General features: G+C 41.4%; 1 protein-coding gene across 1 annotated transcript in view; it reads left to right on the top strand.

Moving 5' to 3' along the window:
- The first annotated feature begins 6,011 nt into the window (after positions 1–6,011).
- vat1 (vesicle amine transport 1) overlaps positions 6,012–15,227 on the top strand; it is a 32,455-nt gene continuing 23,239 nt past the window's right edge. The window contains exons 1-2 of the mRNA XM_038704879.1: positions 6,012–6,670; positions 13,263–13,470. Of these exons, the coding sequence (XP_038560807.1) occupies positions 6,257–6,670; positions 13,263–13,470 (622 nt within the window). The 5' untranslated portion in view covers positions 6,012–6,256. The remainder of the gene's footprint in view (positions 6,671–13,262; positions 13,471–15,227) is intronic.

Consider the following 15,227-nt stretch of genomic DNA (forward strand, 5'->3'; position numbering starts at 1 on the left):
CAGTGGTTGCACGATTATTGTATAAATGTATGTAGGGTTTTTTTTGTGTGTGTAACTTGTTGGCCAGCAGTAACTGGGTGTATCTGTATGCACATGTTATGCATGTGTCTTTTGTAATTTTTGCATGATTACAAAAACAGACAACTCGGCGATGCACTCTGGTGGGAGCAGTTCCATACTGAAACCAGTTACTGCAGCACTGCAAGTCACCTTTTTTTAGCGAGGTTGTACGGTTATAATTTATTCACTGCAGTCTGGATGCTGAGATAAATTGCTCGTCAGAAGAGCTGACATTTAAGAATATGATTGAAAGAATTCAGTTTCTCCTTAATTAGCAAAACAGAACTCTTAATATGCGAGAAATCTTTACATCCATATATGGCTTTTAGCCTCCTGATTAGAGAACAGAATAAGTGTAAGTGTGTTTTTTTTTTTCATTACTTGTTAATATCGGTGCTTATTTGTCCTCTGATGATCAGTGACTAAATATCTAGTTTTCCCTACTGTTGGAGAAGCAGCGTAAACACTGCCCATTATGCCTCTAGATTTAGTGCCAGTATGACCTCTTAATGGAGATGCAATAAATGCAGCATACATAAATAAAATAGTCTATCAAATTAAGTAGCTAGAGGTCACTGGGCTGTTTTATGGGACTCGTCAACTTATGTTTAGGCTAGTTGATATTCCTTATTATTGGTTTTGTGAATGAGATAATTAAATGACGCGGAACCACGTGCAAAGGAAAAGTTTGGGCTGTTAAAACATCTTTTTTCCCCAGAGGACCGATACTGCCACCTTCTGGACAAGGTTGGTATTACATGACTTTCAATTGGCTATAATTTCAAGAGAGTATCAAGAGACCTGCAAAACTGTTAAAGGACTTGTTCTCTTCATATTATTTTTGTGGCTATGGTTTGTTGTAGCCTATTGTGGTGGAAGAATAACCTTTACGCTACTTAAGTGAAACTTCAAATAGGCCTACAACAATGTAAAAATACTCATTTACAAGTAAAAAACACAAAGTATTATTATCAGATAGTGCAAACGTATATTGTCAGAAAAATGTAAAATACGTATCAATAATTAAAGTACTGATTCTGTAGTAAAGTGGCCCCTGTAACTGATACATTATTACGTAGGCTATGATATTATTAGATTGTTAATACTGTTGCATAAATTAGCAGCATTTTACTGTTGTAGCTGGTTGTGGTGGTGAAAATTTTCCCTACTTTATATACACTGAACAAAAATATATAATGCAACGCTTTTGTTTTTGCCCCCATTCATCATGAGCTGAACTCAAAGATCTAAGACTTTCTCTGTGAACACAAAAGGCCTATTTCTCCTTTGCCGAGATTATCCATTCACCTCACAGGTGTGGCATATCAAGAGGCTGATCAGACGGCATGGGTGTTGCACAGGTGTGCCTTAGGTTGGCCACAATAAAAGGCCACTTGAAAATGTGCAGTTCCATTACACAGCACAATGCCACACATGTCGCAAGTTTTGAGGGAGCGTGCAATTGGCATGCTGACTGCAGGAATGTCCACCAGAGCTGTTGGTCGTGAACTGAAGGTCCATTTCTCTACCATAAGCCGTCTCCAGAGAAGAATTTGGCTGTACATCCAACCGGCCTCACCACATCAGCCCAGGCCCTCCATCAAGGTCGTCTGAGACCAGCCACCCAGACAGCTGCTGCAACAATCGGTTTGCATAACCAAAGAATTTCTGCACAAACTGTCAGGAAACGTCTCAGGGAAACTTAATGCTCGTCGTCCTCATCAGGGTCTCGACCTGACTGCAACTTCGCACAGCCACTGAAGAGGAGTGGACCAACATTCCACAGGCCACAATCAACAACCAGATCAACTCTATGCGAAGGAGATGTGTTGCATTGCATGAGGCAAATGGTGGTCAAACCAGATACTGACTGGTTTCCAGACCCCCCCGGACTCCAAAATACAGTGAAACTGCACATTTTCGAGTGGCTTTTTATTGTGGCCAGACTAAGGCACACCTTTGAGATGGATGGATTATCTCGGCAAAGGAGAAGTGCTCACTAATACAGATTTTGACACAACAATATTTGAGAGAAACAGGCCTTTGTGTACACAGAGAAAGTCTTAGATCTTTGAGTTCAGCTCATGATGAATGGGGGCAAAAACAAAAGCGTTGCGACCATAATTTTGGTCAGTGTAGGTCACATTGTGGTCCAGTGTAGTCCCAACCCCTCCGAAGGGTCACAAGAAAAATCTGAGGGATTGTGGGATCATTATAAGCTTATTACATATATTTAATTTCCACCATTGAGATTGAAAAGCATGTTTCTAATTCCTATTCCTTGTCAATAGGAGCAGCAGGTCTTTCAAACTTAAAAATGGTTTAAAATTGGTTGACAGCATGTTCTGGGGATTATCCTTGTTTCTGGACAAGTTGTTGCTGAAGAGTTTTCCAAATTAAATTGTTCAATGCTTTCAACAACAGAAGCAAAAGTCCATACAGCTTCATCATATTAGAAGGGTGGTACAAGTTTCAGAGGTGATTTTTTTGGTGTGATTTGGAGAAGAACTGGCCCTTTAGAGTTAGTCACTGTTTGTGTCAATAGAACAGCAGGTGGCAGTATGTATTCATTAGAGCCATAGACTGTATATAAAAAGATTAGAGCAGGCTTTTGTATAGCTCAGGACCCCCCAGACTGTGTGGGACAAAGACAAAAATATTTGACCATCTTTACATGAGTAGCAGAAATCTCTAGGTCTCTATAGAAAACTACTCAAGCTCATCATATTGTTCTTAAATACATTTCCCACTTCACTTTAAATTAATTTCACTTAATGCCCACAAGAATCTGCTTGTATCTCATTCCCTGGGTCAGCTGGTTTTCTTGTGAAGGACTTTAGACTATTTCAGTAGCTGAATATGATGCCACGTATACAAGGAGAAAGTGTTGGACAGACAGTGTACTGCATAGGCCAATCACACTCCAGATATTTACAAAAGCATTTATGTAATAAATAAATGTGTTAATACTTACAGTAATGGTGGGTGGATTACAATCATTCTCATGCTGACTATTCGACACAGTACGCTGCATCGGCCAGCAGGTGGGTGTAGAGATCTGCATTCCCATTGCTGGTGCTGAATGGTTGTGTCTGAGATGATTTGTTGATATGCTACTCAACCATGATTACACCCATGCATGAATAGAGAAGACATGCCAGATCACTCAAAAGTAGGGAAAATGAAAAAAAAGCATATAAGTGAACAGAGGTTGAATTGGTAAGGAGCAAATATGCGATGACTTCTGAGATTTCTGTTTCTGTAAACTTGCCAGGAAGAATTGATTGAGCTTATACACTGTACAGTGAAATGAACAGAAGTTCTTCCAAACTCAGCATTTTAATTTAAGGTCTGCAAATAACTGTATACTTAATGTATATGTAATGCATATTTGGCACCTTCTGTACACTGCAGCCCTGAGACCAGGCTAATTACAACTGTATGTTTGGAGGAGCTATGCTGGGAATAATTTGAAATCACTAAACTCTGTCCTAATAAGAATGATAACAGGGTGAGATAGATGTCAGTCAAGAAAAGTATGTACACACCCACACTGTCATGGGCAGATGTATAATTAGGTGAAAACACTTGTGGACTTGAGGATTGTGTGTGCAGGGCTTTAAGATTTTCCATACTAAATAAACAATCGCATTATGATATATGATGCATTACTACTGCTTATATAGTATAACTGATATAATTACTAGTTACAATTTGCTCTCTCCCTTGACCAGACACAACATTATAATGTTGCTTACACTTTGGTCAGTATCTTCAAATCAATGTGTATAAAAACATTAAACTGACACCCGCGACCTGACCCCAGATAAGAGGTTGAAGATGGGTGGATGAATGTATGGATGGATGGATGGAGGGATGGCTCTTCATAATTATTACTTTGACTTTTAAAAGATTTAAAATACATTTTCTTTACTTGTGTAATTTTTGAATATTATAGTGCTTTTCCATGTAAGAGCGTTTTTACACTTTGGTATTGTTCATTTTATATAAAGCATCTGAATAATTCTGAATACTTCTTCCACAACTTTAAGACACATACAGACATGTGTCCGTAATTACCCAACTTTTCTATTTTCCTGCCTCTTGATAATACATTCAGGCATCATAATACTTTCAGTAATAAGGAGGTAGGTCATCGTAGCCACTGAACATGAAGGTATTTCTTAAATCTGCAGTAATAATTCATACATTCATACAGATGTGTGGGATTTGCATGATTTGTCATAACACCATTTTCTAGATTTGTTATGAATCCCAGTATTTTCCCATTTTCAATGAAAGTGAAAATATCTGTATGTTTGTAGTCGAGACACACACATCCTCAGAGACCGTCCAGACTCTCTGAAGACTTAGTCTATTTGCCTGGTAGAATGGTGACACAGTACTTTATCCAGGCCAAATTAAACCACTGAGCAACATTATGCATTCAGTAACCTACTTAGACAATAGATGAGGTCTCCAAACTACACCAGGTGTCCAAGGTAGTACATCTCTGTTCCTGTGTCCTGTGTTCTTTTAACCTCAACCATTTCCTGTGATGGATACATTTTCAAACCTTTCTTAGCTGTTGGAACATGTTCTGAAATGTTCTTCTTGGCCTCATGGTGAAATAAATAAATAAAGTTTTAGCATTCTGCTTCTCTTCTAATCCTTTTGTCAGACTCTAACCTGCAGTACAAGTTATTTTCCTGACTGTGCCTTGCTGATATATTACCATACCAGCCCTGCCAGAGCTAATGAGGAGAAGAGCCACTCTGCAAGCACCCACAGCATACTGATGTATATTCAGAGTGGCTCAGTGCGGTTGGTGAGGAAGAGCAGACATTCTGCCTTGTAACATTTTGCCTGTGTCAAAGTGGCAGATCAATGATGGCTGCATACTACATCATTAAGCCCCTGTGGGATATTGACAGGGACATTGCTGACTTCGGCCTTAGGGGTGCTGAGTGGCACTTTATGACCACAAGGTGTCTCACCGCTTCTCTCGTGGTCACTTCTCTGTGAATGGACACTGAGCTGATCTCTCAGCTCCAAAGGCACAGACAGAAATGGAAAATGTGAATAGACTTTCTTTTTGTGACAAATATAAGAAACACTGGCAGTTAAATCTATCATCACAAAAGTTTAACTATTGTTTCTATCACATGAGCCTACTAGATTTTGATGGGTAAGGTCATCCTTCCCTATGGCCCTGGCTCCTTGTTCTGAAGTTGAATAATACAAAGCAGGTTATATCGTTTAATCAAAAACTGGCGTGACCTCAATACAAACTCATATTTTTCTGAGCTGCCTGTGCAGGGAAGTTATAACAATGAGCCACACGCAAGCCCAAAGTTCCTGCAAATCCTACTGTAGAATAGGCAGCATAAACAGACGTTTCCTCTGGCTGCTGCTGTTCCACCACCACAAATCTCACTGTTCAACAAGCAGCAGTAAACAGACAGAAATAAGCAAATACTTGCTGAAATAAATATTAATTCAATAATTGCATCCTTTGTTTCATCTTATCTGAGGGGCAGAAGTGCATTGGATTCTAAAGATATGTCACAGACATCGTAAAAATGAAAAATCAATGTAGGCTACAGTGTCAATTTTTCTTCTTCAGATTAAACCTATATTTACCTGTAACGTCCTGTGTATAATATATGTGTTTCCTTATTTGGAGTACCACTATTTGCTCTTATGATATTACAACTTTAGGCTAATAAGTTTGTGGAGATTTGCAGTAATCAACAGATTTGGAAGAAGGTTTTGCTAGGGTTGGCTTCAACTTCACTTGCCAGTAATGGACATTTTTGCAAATCACACCACTCTGCTTGATGCAATATAGGCTTCTTTTATAGCCCTACCCCAAAAGCCAAACGCATCCAATCACACAAGCCAATCCACGGGTTTCTTCAGCTCTCCGGGTTTTCCAGCCTGCCTCTCTCTCGTCCCACTCACACTCTCTGTCAGAGCGCGGCGTTGACAGCCACTAGCCACTGAGCAACCCACTCTGTCGGGGTTTGTGTCTCCATGCAAGACTGTTGAAAAAAGAAGCTCTGACTCTCTCATTTTGTTTTATTTGCAAGGCAGGCAAAACAGCAAGCCCGTCCACGGCAAGAAAAGGCACAGAAGTGAAAAAAGCCTCTAAGTAATTTTCTAGACTCCTCACTGTCTCACAGCTCCCTGCACAATGTCTGGAGAGGACGCACCTGCCCAGCAGCAAAACGACGTGGACCAGAAGCAGGAGACCAAACCCGCCGAGGAGCCCAAAACCGAGCCGCCCAAGACGGAGTCTCCACCCGCCGGCGCCGCCGAGGCCGCGGCGACCCCCGAGAAGGTCCCCGAAGAGGAGACGTTCACCTACCGCGCCCTGGTGCTCACCGGCTACGGGGGCTATGATAAAGTCAAGCTGCAGGTGAAGAAGGGCAAGCCTGCGCTCAAGGCTGGCGAGGTCCTGGTCCGGGTAAAGGCTTGCGGGCTCAACTTCGCAGACTTGATGGCTCGACAGGGGCTGTACGACCGGCTGCCGTCCCCGCCGGTAACCCCAGGAATGGAGTGCTCCGGGGTGGTGGAGGCTGTAGGGGAAGAAGTGACGGACAGAAAAGTAAGCACATGCCACTGATAATTTTTCTTGAAGTCTAATTTTAGTGTTTTACTGTGTGTGTGTGTGTGTGTGTGTGTTTTATTGATTCGTTTTTGGTTTTGCTGAACAGTCTACATCTGGATATGGGCGTGTCAGGCTTCGTTCGCTGCTCAGGGAGTGGTGGTATAGTGCTGCTACACTGTAGGCCTATTAAACAGTTTTATGACTTAATTAATTGAATGATATTTGGTCAGGTGATTATAATACGTTTATAATAAATATTGGCCTTTAGTTTATGTGAGCTGCCATGGGTGTTCATCCATCCATTCATTCACTTGTGCGTAGTAGCCTAAAGAGAAAGCACTAGTCTCAAAGTAGAAAGCAATAGCCCACAGTCTGTTAGTGTGTCCATGTTGTATTTCATCTCTGTGGAAGAAGCCCGAAGTGTGTAAATTACACGAGCTGAGCACAATGAAGCCAACAGCAGGCGTCGACCCTCTTGTCTCCCCGGTTTTCAAATTGCGCTGTCTCTGCGCACTTGAGCAACTTTAAGTAGCCTACAAAACAGCCGCTGCGAGATGGATTCGCTGTCCATTCGCAACACGTGTGTGTCCAAAGTCTAAATAAACACATGCTAAATCGTGGGATGCTTTCTACCCTTGCAGCACCTACGCTGTAGCCTACTGCGTTTTGGTGTGTGCCAAGGCGCGGAGAGCTGCGTCAAGTAAATCAGAATGAGACCGGAAATTAGATTGCTCTGCCTTCAAAATTAAAGCTTTGAACAGTCACCCGAGAGTTTTCTTTTCCTTTTTATGGAGGCAAAAGACAATGAAAAAAATACTATGCAAGATATGAAAACCAGCGATCAATATGCTACGATTAGTAGGCTATGTAAAACATGTTGAATTATAATAGGCTGCCGCATATTGGATTTGTAGGTAACATTTGGTCATGCAGCACACATGTAGGTCTGCACTCGTCCTACTTAGGTCTTTATACAGTAAAAAAATAACATTTTGGATGAAAAACCGAGCTACCTTAGTTCAATTTTGTCCATCAGTTCCTCCGCAACTTGCAAAACGTTAATTAATAAGGAACTTTATTGTGGAGACGTTGTCCATATGCAGTCCACAGTTATTAATATGGCTGACTTGACACCGGCGGCGGAGACCAGAGTCACCGACGCCTTTTGTTACCGGGAGCGACGGTGGCGCACAGACTCAACGTACGGAAAGGGCGAGGCGCGACGCATCAGACAGCGTGATGTGAGAAATATGACCACTCGCCTTCTTCGTCAACAGAGGACCTATCGCCTCTGTTGTGTTCAGAAGTGATTTACAGTCATCAATATATCAGGATTAAAGTTCAGACCCGCGCGCTCTCAGACAATGAAGCCAAGCCAATGAAACAATCATAGGCTAATTAATTCAGCATTGACTTTTCTTTAATGTTCAACCACAAGGCATGAAGTTGTGATTGATAGAGAATCATTTGTCGCTGTCTTACATTGCATGATGAGTCACAGGCCTATTTATCTGTCTCCTAGCTGCATGGCATCACCACTTTAACGCCTTTGTAGGCAATTAAAGCACAACGTCAAAATGTTACACATCAGCTGGCGATCAGGCCCACGTTGTTTGTTGTAAGAGCACCACATGTTCTCACGTCAGCCAGTAAATAACTGTGGATAAACTAACGCTGATCACATGTGTGATGCCAGTACAGATTCAGTGCATCTGGCTGGGAGTGGCACATATGTCTTTCAAATGCAAGTCCATATGGATGGTGAGCAATAGGAATATAATCGGTGATCGGTCAGCAGGTAGCTGCCAGACATCATAGAAGGTTAAGACACTTGTGTTTCTTGCGTTTCTTATATACTTTATAGCTTATTTCCACACTGTCAGTAATGTAGATTGGATTTAAAGGTCACGTTCTTCACACAACATGCACAAACACACCGCTTGTCATCAAGGCCTCACACTAACTAACCCCACATCCCAGTGCAGCCCTTAGGTTATAGAATTAAGAGCCAATCTTCCTAATGGATGGAGATCTCTGAGATCTTTTGGCAGCTAACTCAGAGGGAATGCGCTGACCCTGATGGCACAGATTTTTTTGGGAGGCTCATCACTCACTGCAGCTCCATCTATCCTTCTGCCTTTCTATCTCTGTTCCCCCCTCTCTCTCTCTCTCACACACACACACACACACACACACACACACAAAGACATGCAATAATGGGTGTGTCTGATAGTCTGCTCCCCATACACAAAGCTACAAACCCATTCATGCCATTTAATTAGATAATGCAACATAAACATCAGTGGCTAAGTAAAGTGTGATTGATTTTTGTTTAATCTTTCCGACATTTCAGTATAGTGCTTTACATTATGTTCTCTAATGTAAGCTTTCACACACAAATATATGAGGCATTTGAGAACTTTGGCTTTTTTTGTTAGATGAGAAATAACATGCTTATAGTTGTTAAAGGTGTTGAAAAAAATATTGTTCTGGTACCGGCACCAGTATAGAAACATTTCAACAACCATCCCTGGGTATGATGTTATTAAAATCCTTGTCTACCTCATGATGAGTTTAAAAATTTGCAAAGATGACAAAGGCAGCACTTGCACCATTGTTGCCCTCCAGCCTTCCTGTGTTTGGCTTGTTTAATGTTTTGCTGCTTGCTGGATCATGTGTTTTTCTATGTATGTATTATCCACTGCATGCCTCATATTGTATTTCAATAACTGCCACAAAACAAGCATCCCCTGAGGGGACAGTAGAGTCGAACGAAGCAATACTACAGTGCCCTCACCCGAAATGACCTAAGAGGGAGTGTGGAGAAAAGTGTAACAGTGAGTAAGAGAGGGAAGAGGGGAAATATCACAAATCACAAGCTCCCCTGACACCAAACATCAGCACTTTTTTTCTCCTGGCCTGCTTTTTTTCTTCATTTTTCATGCTCTCCTCAGTGAGTTTTGGTAGGATCTGACATATGTTCTCAATTACCTCCTTCTGGCCCACATTGTCATTCTGGTATTTCCTCCATCCCTCCTTCCCTGCCTCTATCGATCCCTCTTTCTTTTGTATAAGACGATACTGTCAGTGAATCCCTATCATGCTGCCTTCCCTTTATGTTACCATCCTCTTTACTTTCTGGGCATCTATACCTTCCTACCCATCCTGCTCTACATGTCCTTTTCACCATGATCACAACAGTGGGAACTTTCCCTCATACTGCTCGTGGCCAGTTGACAGTTTGCTATAAACTGCTGGCTTAAAAAAGAAAATCTGACGTTTTTGTTTTGTATTTTTTTTTCTCTTCAAGCTTGTCCAGTGTAAATTGTGTGAGGAATAGTGATGTTTTGTTAGCATTATATGCTGCTTTGCATAATCAGAGGTGCAGTCAAGTGCAAAAATCAGCATGCAGGCCCTCCTGTCACAGATATTGCTGAATGTGAGCAGGGCGTGGTCTTTATCGTAACATCATACAAACCGTGTTAAAGCACAATGAAACCTACACTGACACCAGGGAGATATTATGTTTCCTTTTCATTACATTTACAGGAGCAACGCAGGCCGTGTGGGTCTTAAGACTTCATCTTTTGCCTGAACCTGACTCAGGAACAACGTATCAAAAATTTTGTTAATTCTTTTTTTTTTCTCTGATAATTTTTTGCTGAGATCAACAAAGCTCAAAGCCACCAAGCAGCTGACTTAGAGGCCTGCATACCCCAAAATTGAATCACCATCTGATTAAGTCCATTCATATACAGTTAACTGGAAGTGTCTTTGTTCAGCGCCCCCGCACTCCTGACCCCAGCTGTGAGTACATTTGATGCAGTGGCATGAAGGCTGAGAAAGGAAACGCAAGAAGTCTGTGTGTGTCTGTGTGTGTCACAGTGTGAAGATGTTGAAACACAACTGTCACAAGGCTCATTCTCTTGGCCTTGAATGTTCCTGCCCAGATTCTGTGACAGTAACTCACATGCTTTATGTAGGCGCAGAAGAATAGCTGCAGATGCATTTGAAGGCGATGTGTGAGTCATATTTGTGTGTGTTTCCTGTAAAAGCCTGCATTCCCCCGTCTATCGATTTGTGCCACGCTGTACCCCTAATTAAACCAGCTAGGCTGATGAGTTTGAAGACTCAAAAAGGCAAATAAAATAACTGAGAGGTGGTGATGGGAGAGAACAAGTCAGCATGAATAACAAAGGGAAGGAAAGAGATGTAGCCCATGGCGAAAGTATAGTTTGAAAATAATCTAAATGACTCAAGCTCAGACAGAAAGATGCGGGTATGAAAAGAGAAAGAGAGAGGGAGATCTCTAATTGGAGTGGATAGACAGTGAGGCGCATGGCTCCCTCCAGACCATTAGAGAGGCCCGGGTGGAGAGAGTTTGTTCCCAGGAGGAGAGAGCTTGTCTTATGCTCAGCCATGGGGAAGAATCTGGCAGGGACTCTGATGAGTGGAGAGAGGCCAGGGGAGAAGATGGGCCCCATTGTCCTGTCGCGCTGATGAGGAAGGGGGGATACGGGACACTCCTCGCAAGAAAAAAGGAGGATGGTGAAGACAGAATGAGACAGTGAAGGATGCAGAAAAGGGGAGAGAAAGAGAAAGCATCAAAGAAGGCGGCAAGACCGAGACACAGACAGGATGAGACAAGGGACTGGAGAAGGGGAAGGAAGATGTTCTAAAGTTGTAAGAGGAAAAGGAGTCAGGAAGTGAAAGAGAAAGAAGGGAAGAGAAAAAGTGAGGAGAATGGAAACAGGTTGGGAGGGAGAGCTGTGTTGAGAGAGGTGGATAAGGGGGAGGAAGAAAACAGGAAGAGAGTTATAATGCTGCAGTCGTCTCTGTTTCCTGTGTCCCTTGAGTGGGCTCTCCTGATTGGTTAGCGAGGGCGCCGGGAGTAAGTTTATATCCAGGCACGTCTTTCTGGAAAGAGACTGTTGTGAATCGGAGAATCCTGCTTTGAGAAGGATAGTTTGGGAGCGTACAAAGAACTATTCTGACATTTCCAATATACTCAAACTTAATCTAAGAATCTGAATAAATATCTTACAAGATCTCTTGAAGCCACACTTTAAGCACATTAGCAGTGCTTGTTAATTCAGAGCAGAACTTCCTTTGTGTTTTTCATCAACTTCCAATACTTTTCTTCTTTTCCTCACTGACAAACAGGGCTGTCAAAAGCTTGCAAGAAAACAAACCACACTTTTACATGCCCGAATGCAAAGAGCTCACCACTGCAAGCCACTGCATTAGAAATCGGAAAACAGCTGTCATATTTTGGCACCCATCCCGAAGCATCTAACCTGTTAAACAAAAAGAAAAAAAGAACCTCATCCCTTTTTTTTAACCCACATTCCTCTACTGCTTCACTATTTTCCTCCATAAAGTCAATAGAGTTACTACACATACTGTGGTTTATCGCTTTCGTTGTTTGCTTCCACGCTTTAAGAGCAAACTCTTTGAGGTTTGGTGGACGAGGCGGCTGCATGTTTGCATGTCTGTCATTGTTGTAAGCAAAACAATAAACCACAATCATGCTATTCCTGCTGCACGGCTCGCATCATTCGTACTGCGCCAAAGAAACCGTGAGGCTGCAGATGGCAGGATGCTACAGACTCCTTCAGACTCTAGCAGGGAAACCTCCTGGAGTACTGAACTATCAGTGGAACCTATTCAAACTCAAGAACTTAATTAATCAATTAAAATATTCCAGAACTTAGCTTCAATTTAATAAAAGTTATACTCCAATTTTGCCCAAATTGCTGTAATGCCTTGGAGATAATAGTATTGACGCCAAGATATGATTCCTTCTTCCTTAAACAAATAATTGTAGAAAGCAAAGATTTAGCTTTATATGGCTTAGTAAGCTTCTTTGTTTTAAATGGTCCATGTAAATTTTAATAATAATTTCAAAACAGTCACAACTTTTCCGGTGCACAGTGGTTCCCAACCAGTTTTGTCAGACGTAACCCCACAGCCTTGTCAGATGAACTCAGTTACCCTTTCATTGACAACACCCATCGATGTTACAGATGTTTTCATTTAAAGTATCTATAATTGAACTATTAATGCTATAAAAGTGAATATAATTGTGGATGTTCAAGTTTGCATTTGTATTACTCCCACTTGGAGTGGCAGAATCTTAATGATTAAACTATTTATCTATTACTTAACACTATTCAAACCATTTATCGGTTGTTTTAAGCTAACAATTTTAACTATATATCTATTATTTTATGCTAAATTCTTAAACAATTTATGCATTACTTTTTACTATCTATTTATACCATTACTTTACCCTGTTTCAACCTTTTATCTATTACTTTACACTAACTTTTTAAACCAATCATGCATTACTTTTTGCTAACTAGTTAACCATTTATCTATTATTTTAAGATAACTAAAAAAAAAAAATCTAATTTCTTGACCTACTCCACTATCTTTCTGCGTTCCCACAAGCAAATGTAAAAGTTGTAAGTACTCCTGGTTGAGAATCACTGCATTAGGTTAGGTTACAGCTGTAAATAGGTACAGACAGAGAGCCCTATGTTTTACCTTCTTCTCAGCGTATGTCTTCCTGTGCCTTCTTTTCCAGGTTGGTGATAAGGTGATGGTGCTGAACCGCTTTGGGCTGTGGCAGGAGGTGGCTGTGGTGCCAGCAAGCCACACCTTCCTCATCCCAGAGGGCATGAGCTTTGAGGAGGCAGCAGCCCTCCCTGTGAATTACATCACTGCCTATATGATGCTGTTTGACTTCGGCAACCTGCGACCCAACCAGAGCGTCCTCGTTCATGCTGCTGCAGGTACTGAGACAAATACAAATAGAGAGAAGGATACACAGCATACATGCACATAAGACGCAAATGAACCCTTCTATTTTATGTCAATCTTAGGTAGGGAGTGGTTGCATCACTCTCCATGAAAGGTCGTTTGTTTCAGTAATGGTTGAATTCGTTTTAAATTGGTTAATAATTCACTCACATACAAAAACAAACATCATTTTACCCTGTTTGCTGTAGTATGTCTGAATAACTGTCAGTGACTTAAAGTTCCAATATAAATTTATGTTGTCATCCTGCAACTGAAAACCACATTTAATCAGTTTCATCTCAGTATGTATCAACCCAGTATTGCACTCTGTAGTTAGCAGCCACACGTCATGTTCATGCATTTCCTTTCTATATGAATTATGGCTGTTTATTGGTATGAGATATGGCTCAGTGTTTTGCACTCTCTACAGGACTGCACTAATACTGGAGCACCAGCCACCTGGACTGTGTGGTCAGAGTTCAGAGTGAGTGGGTGGGAGAAAGATGGGGATTGAGGGAGTAAAAGCACCTGTTTTGGGGTGTGATGCACCAAGCCTGAGAGCATTTGATTTTGCTGTGTATACACGATCCAGCCAGCTGGAGAGAATGGGAGTGCATAAGCCAAAATATATTGTCATCTCCCCGTTTCTCTCTCACTATCTGCCAGTGTACTGTGCTCTCACGTTTCCTCTTGTTCCCACTCTTTCTGTGCAGAGGGAGTCAGAAAGGCATCCCTCTGAATTCGGGACACTGTGTGGGTGTATATCACAAAGAGCAATAAGCACATAATGAATCCTGAGCCTGTTTTCTCTCTGGGAGACAAAAAAATGACATCCCAGGTGGTTGCATCCCTTGGCGTTAATACAATAAACCTAAAAATGAACGTGTCAGATTGTCATTAAACTGTATAGTTTCCCCAGAGCTGAATGACAGCTAACAGACTCATAGTTGTGGGATTGCTGGTCCACAGAGGAATCCCAAATGTTTGCATTCATCATATTATCCAGTCACTCATCCCTGTGAACACACATCTTGCCAGAGGTTTTCTGTGCAGAGTATGTTTGCTATAGGAGGAATGCTGTGGATGTGTGGTGTAAGACACTTTTCCCCACTGGTTTGGTCTAGGCGGCGTCTCTGGTTTCTCGAGGCAGGCTGCCAGTCTTGGCTCTCCAGCTGTCCGCACATCAGGATTGTAAAAGCACATTACTGAGGCTATGACAAAAACATTTGCTTAACAGTCAGCTTCACTGCACTCCGTCATTCTTTGCATGTGGAAAGCATTATTATACTGTATGATCTACAACACTGCTCTATTGAGACTTTTAAAGCTTGATTGTTTATAGCAGTGTACATGATAGTAGTACATTTTGTGAAAAGGGTGTTTTACCAATGTGAGAGATGTGCACTTCCCTCCTTTCAATGTGGGGCTGCATGGCTCACATGGTGAGTGTAGGTGGGGCGGCTCCTGAAAAAATGTTCTTGATAGATCAAAAATAAAAGTATGTGACAGGTCCAGAGCAAGAGCGAAAAAGAGGGAGAGAGAGAGAGAGAGAGAGATTAATAACATTATAATAACACACACGCGTTACTGTTTCATTTATTTATTTAATTTAAATTTTTAATATATTTTCATTTTCTAACACACATACACACTTACTGTTTTATTTACTTTTATTTTTAATATTAATTTTTATATTTTATATACTTTTTATTATTATTTTTATTAACACACACAAACACAGCTTTTACTG

Source organism: Micropterus salmoides, unplaced genomic scaffold (genome assembly GCF_014851395.1).
Source record: "Micropterus salmoides isolate LMB-PRFRI ecotype aquatic unplaced genomic scaffold, ASM1485139v1 Ms_hic_scaffold_10, whole genome shotgun sequence".
Lineage (NCBI taxonomy): Eukaryota > Metazoa > Chordata > Actinopteri > Centrarchiformes > Centrarchidae > Micropterus > Micropterus salmoides.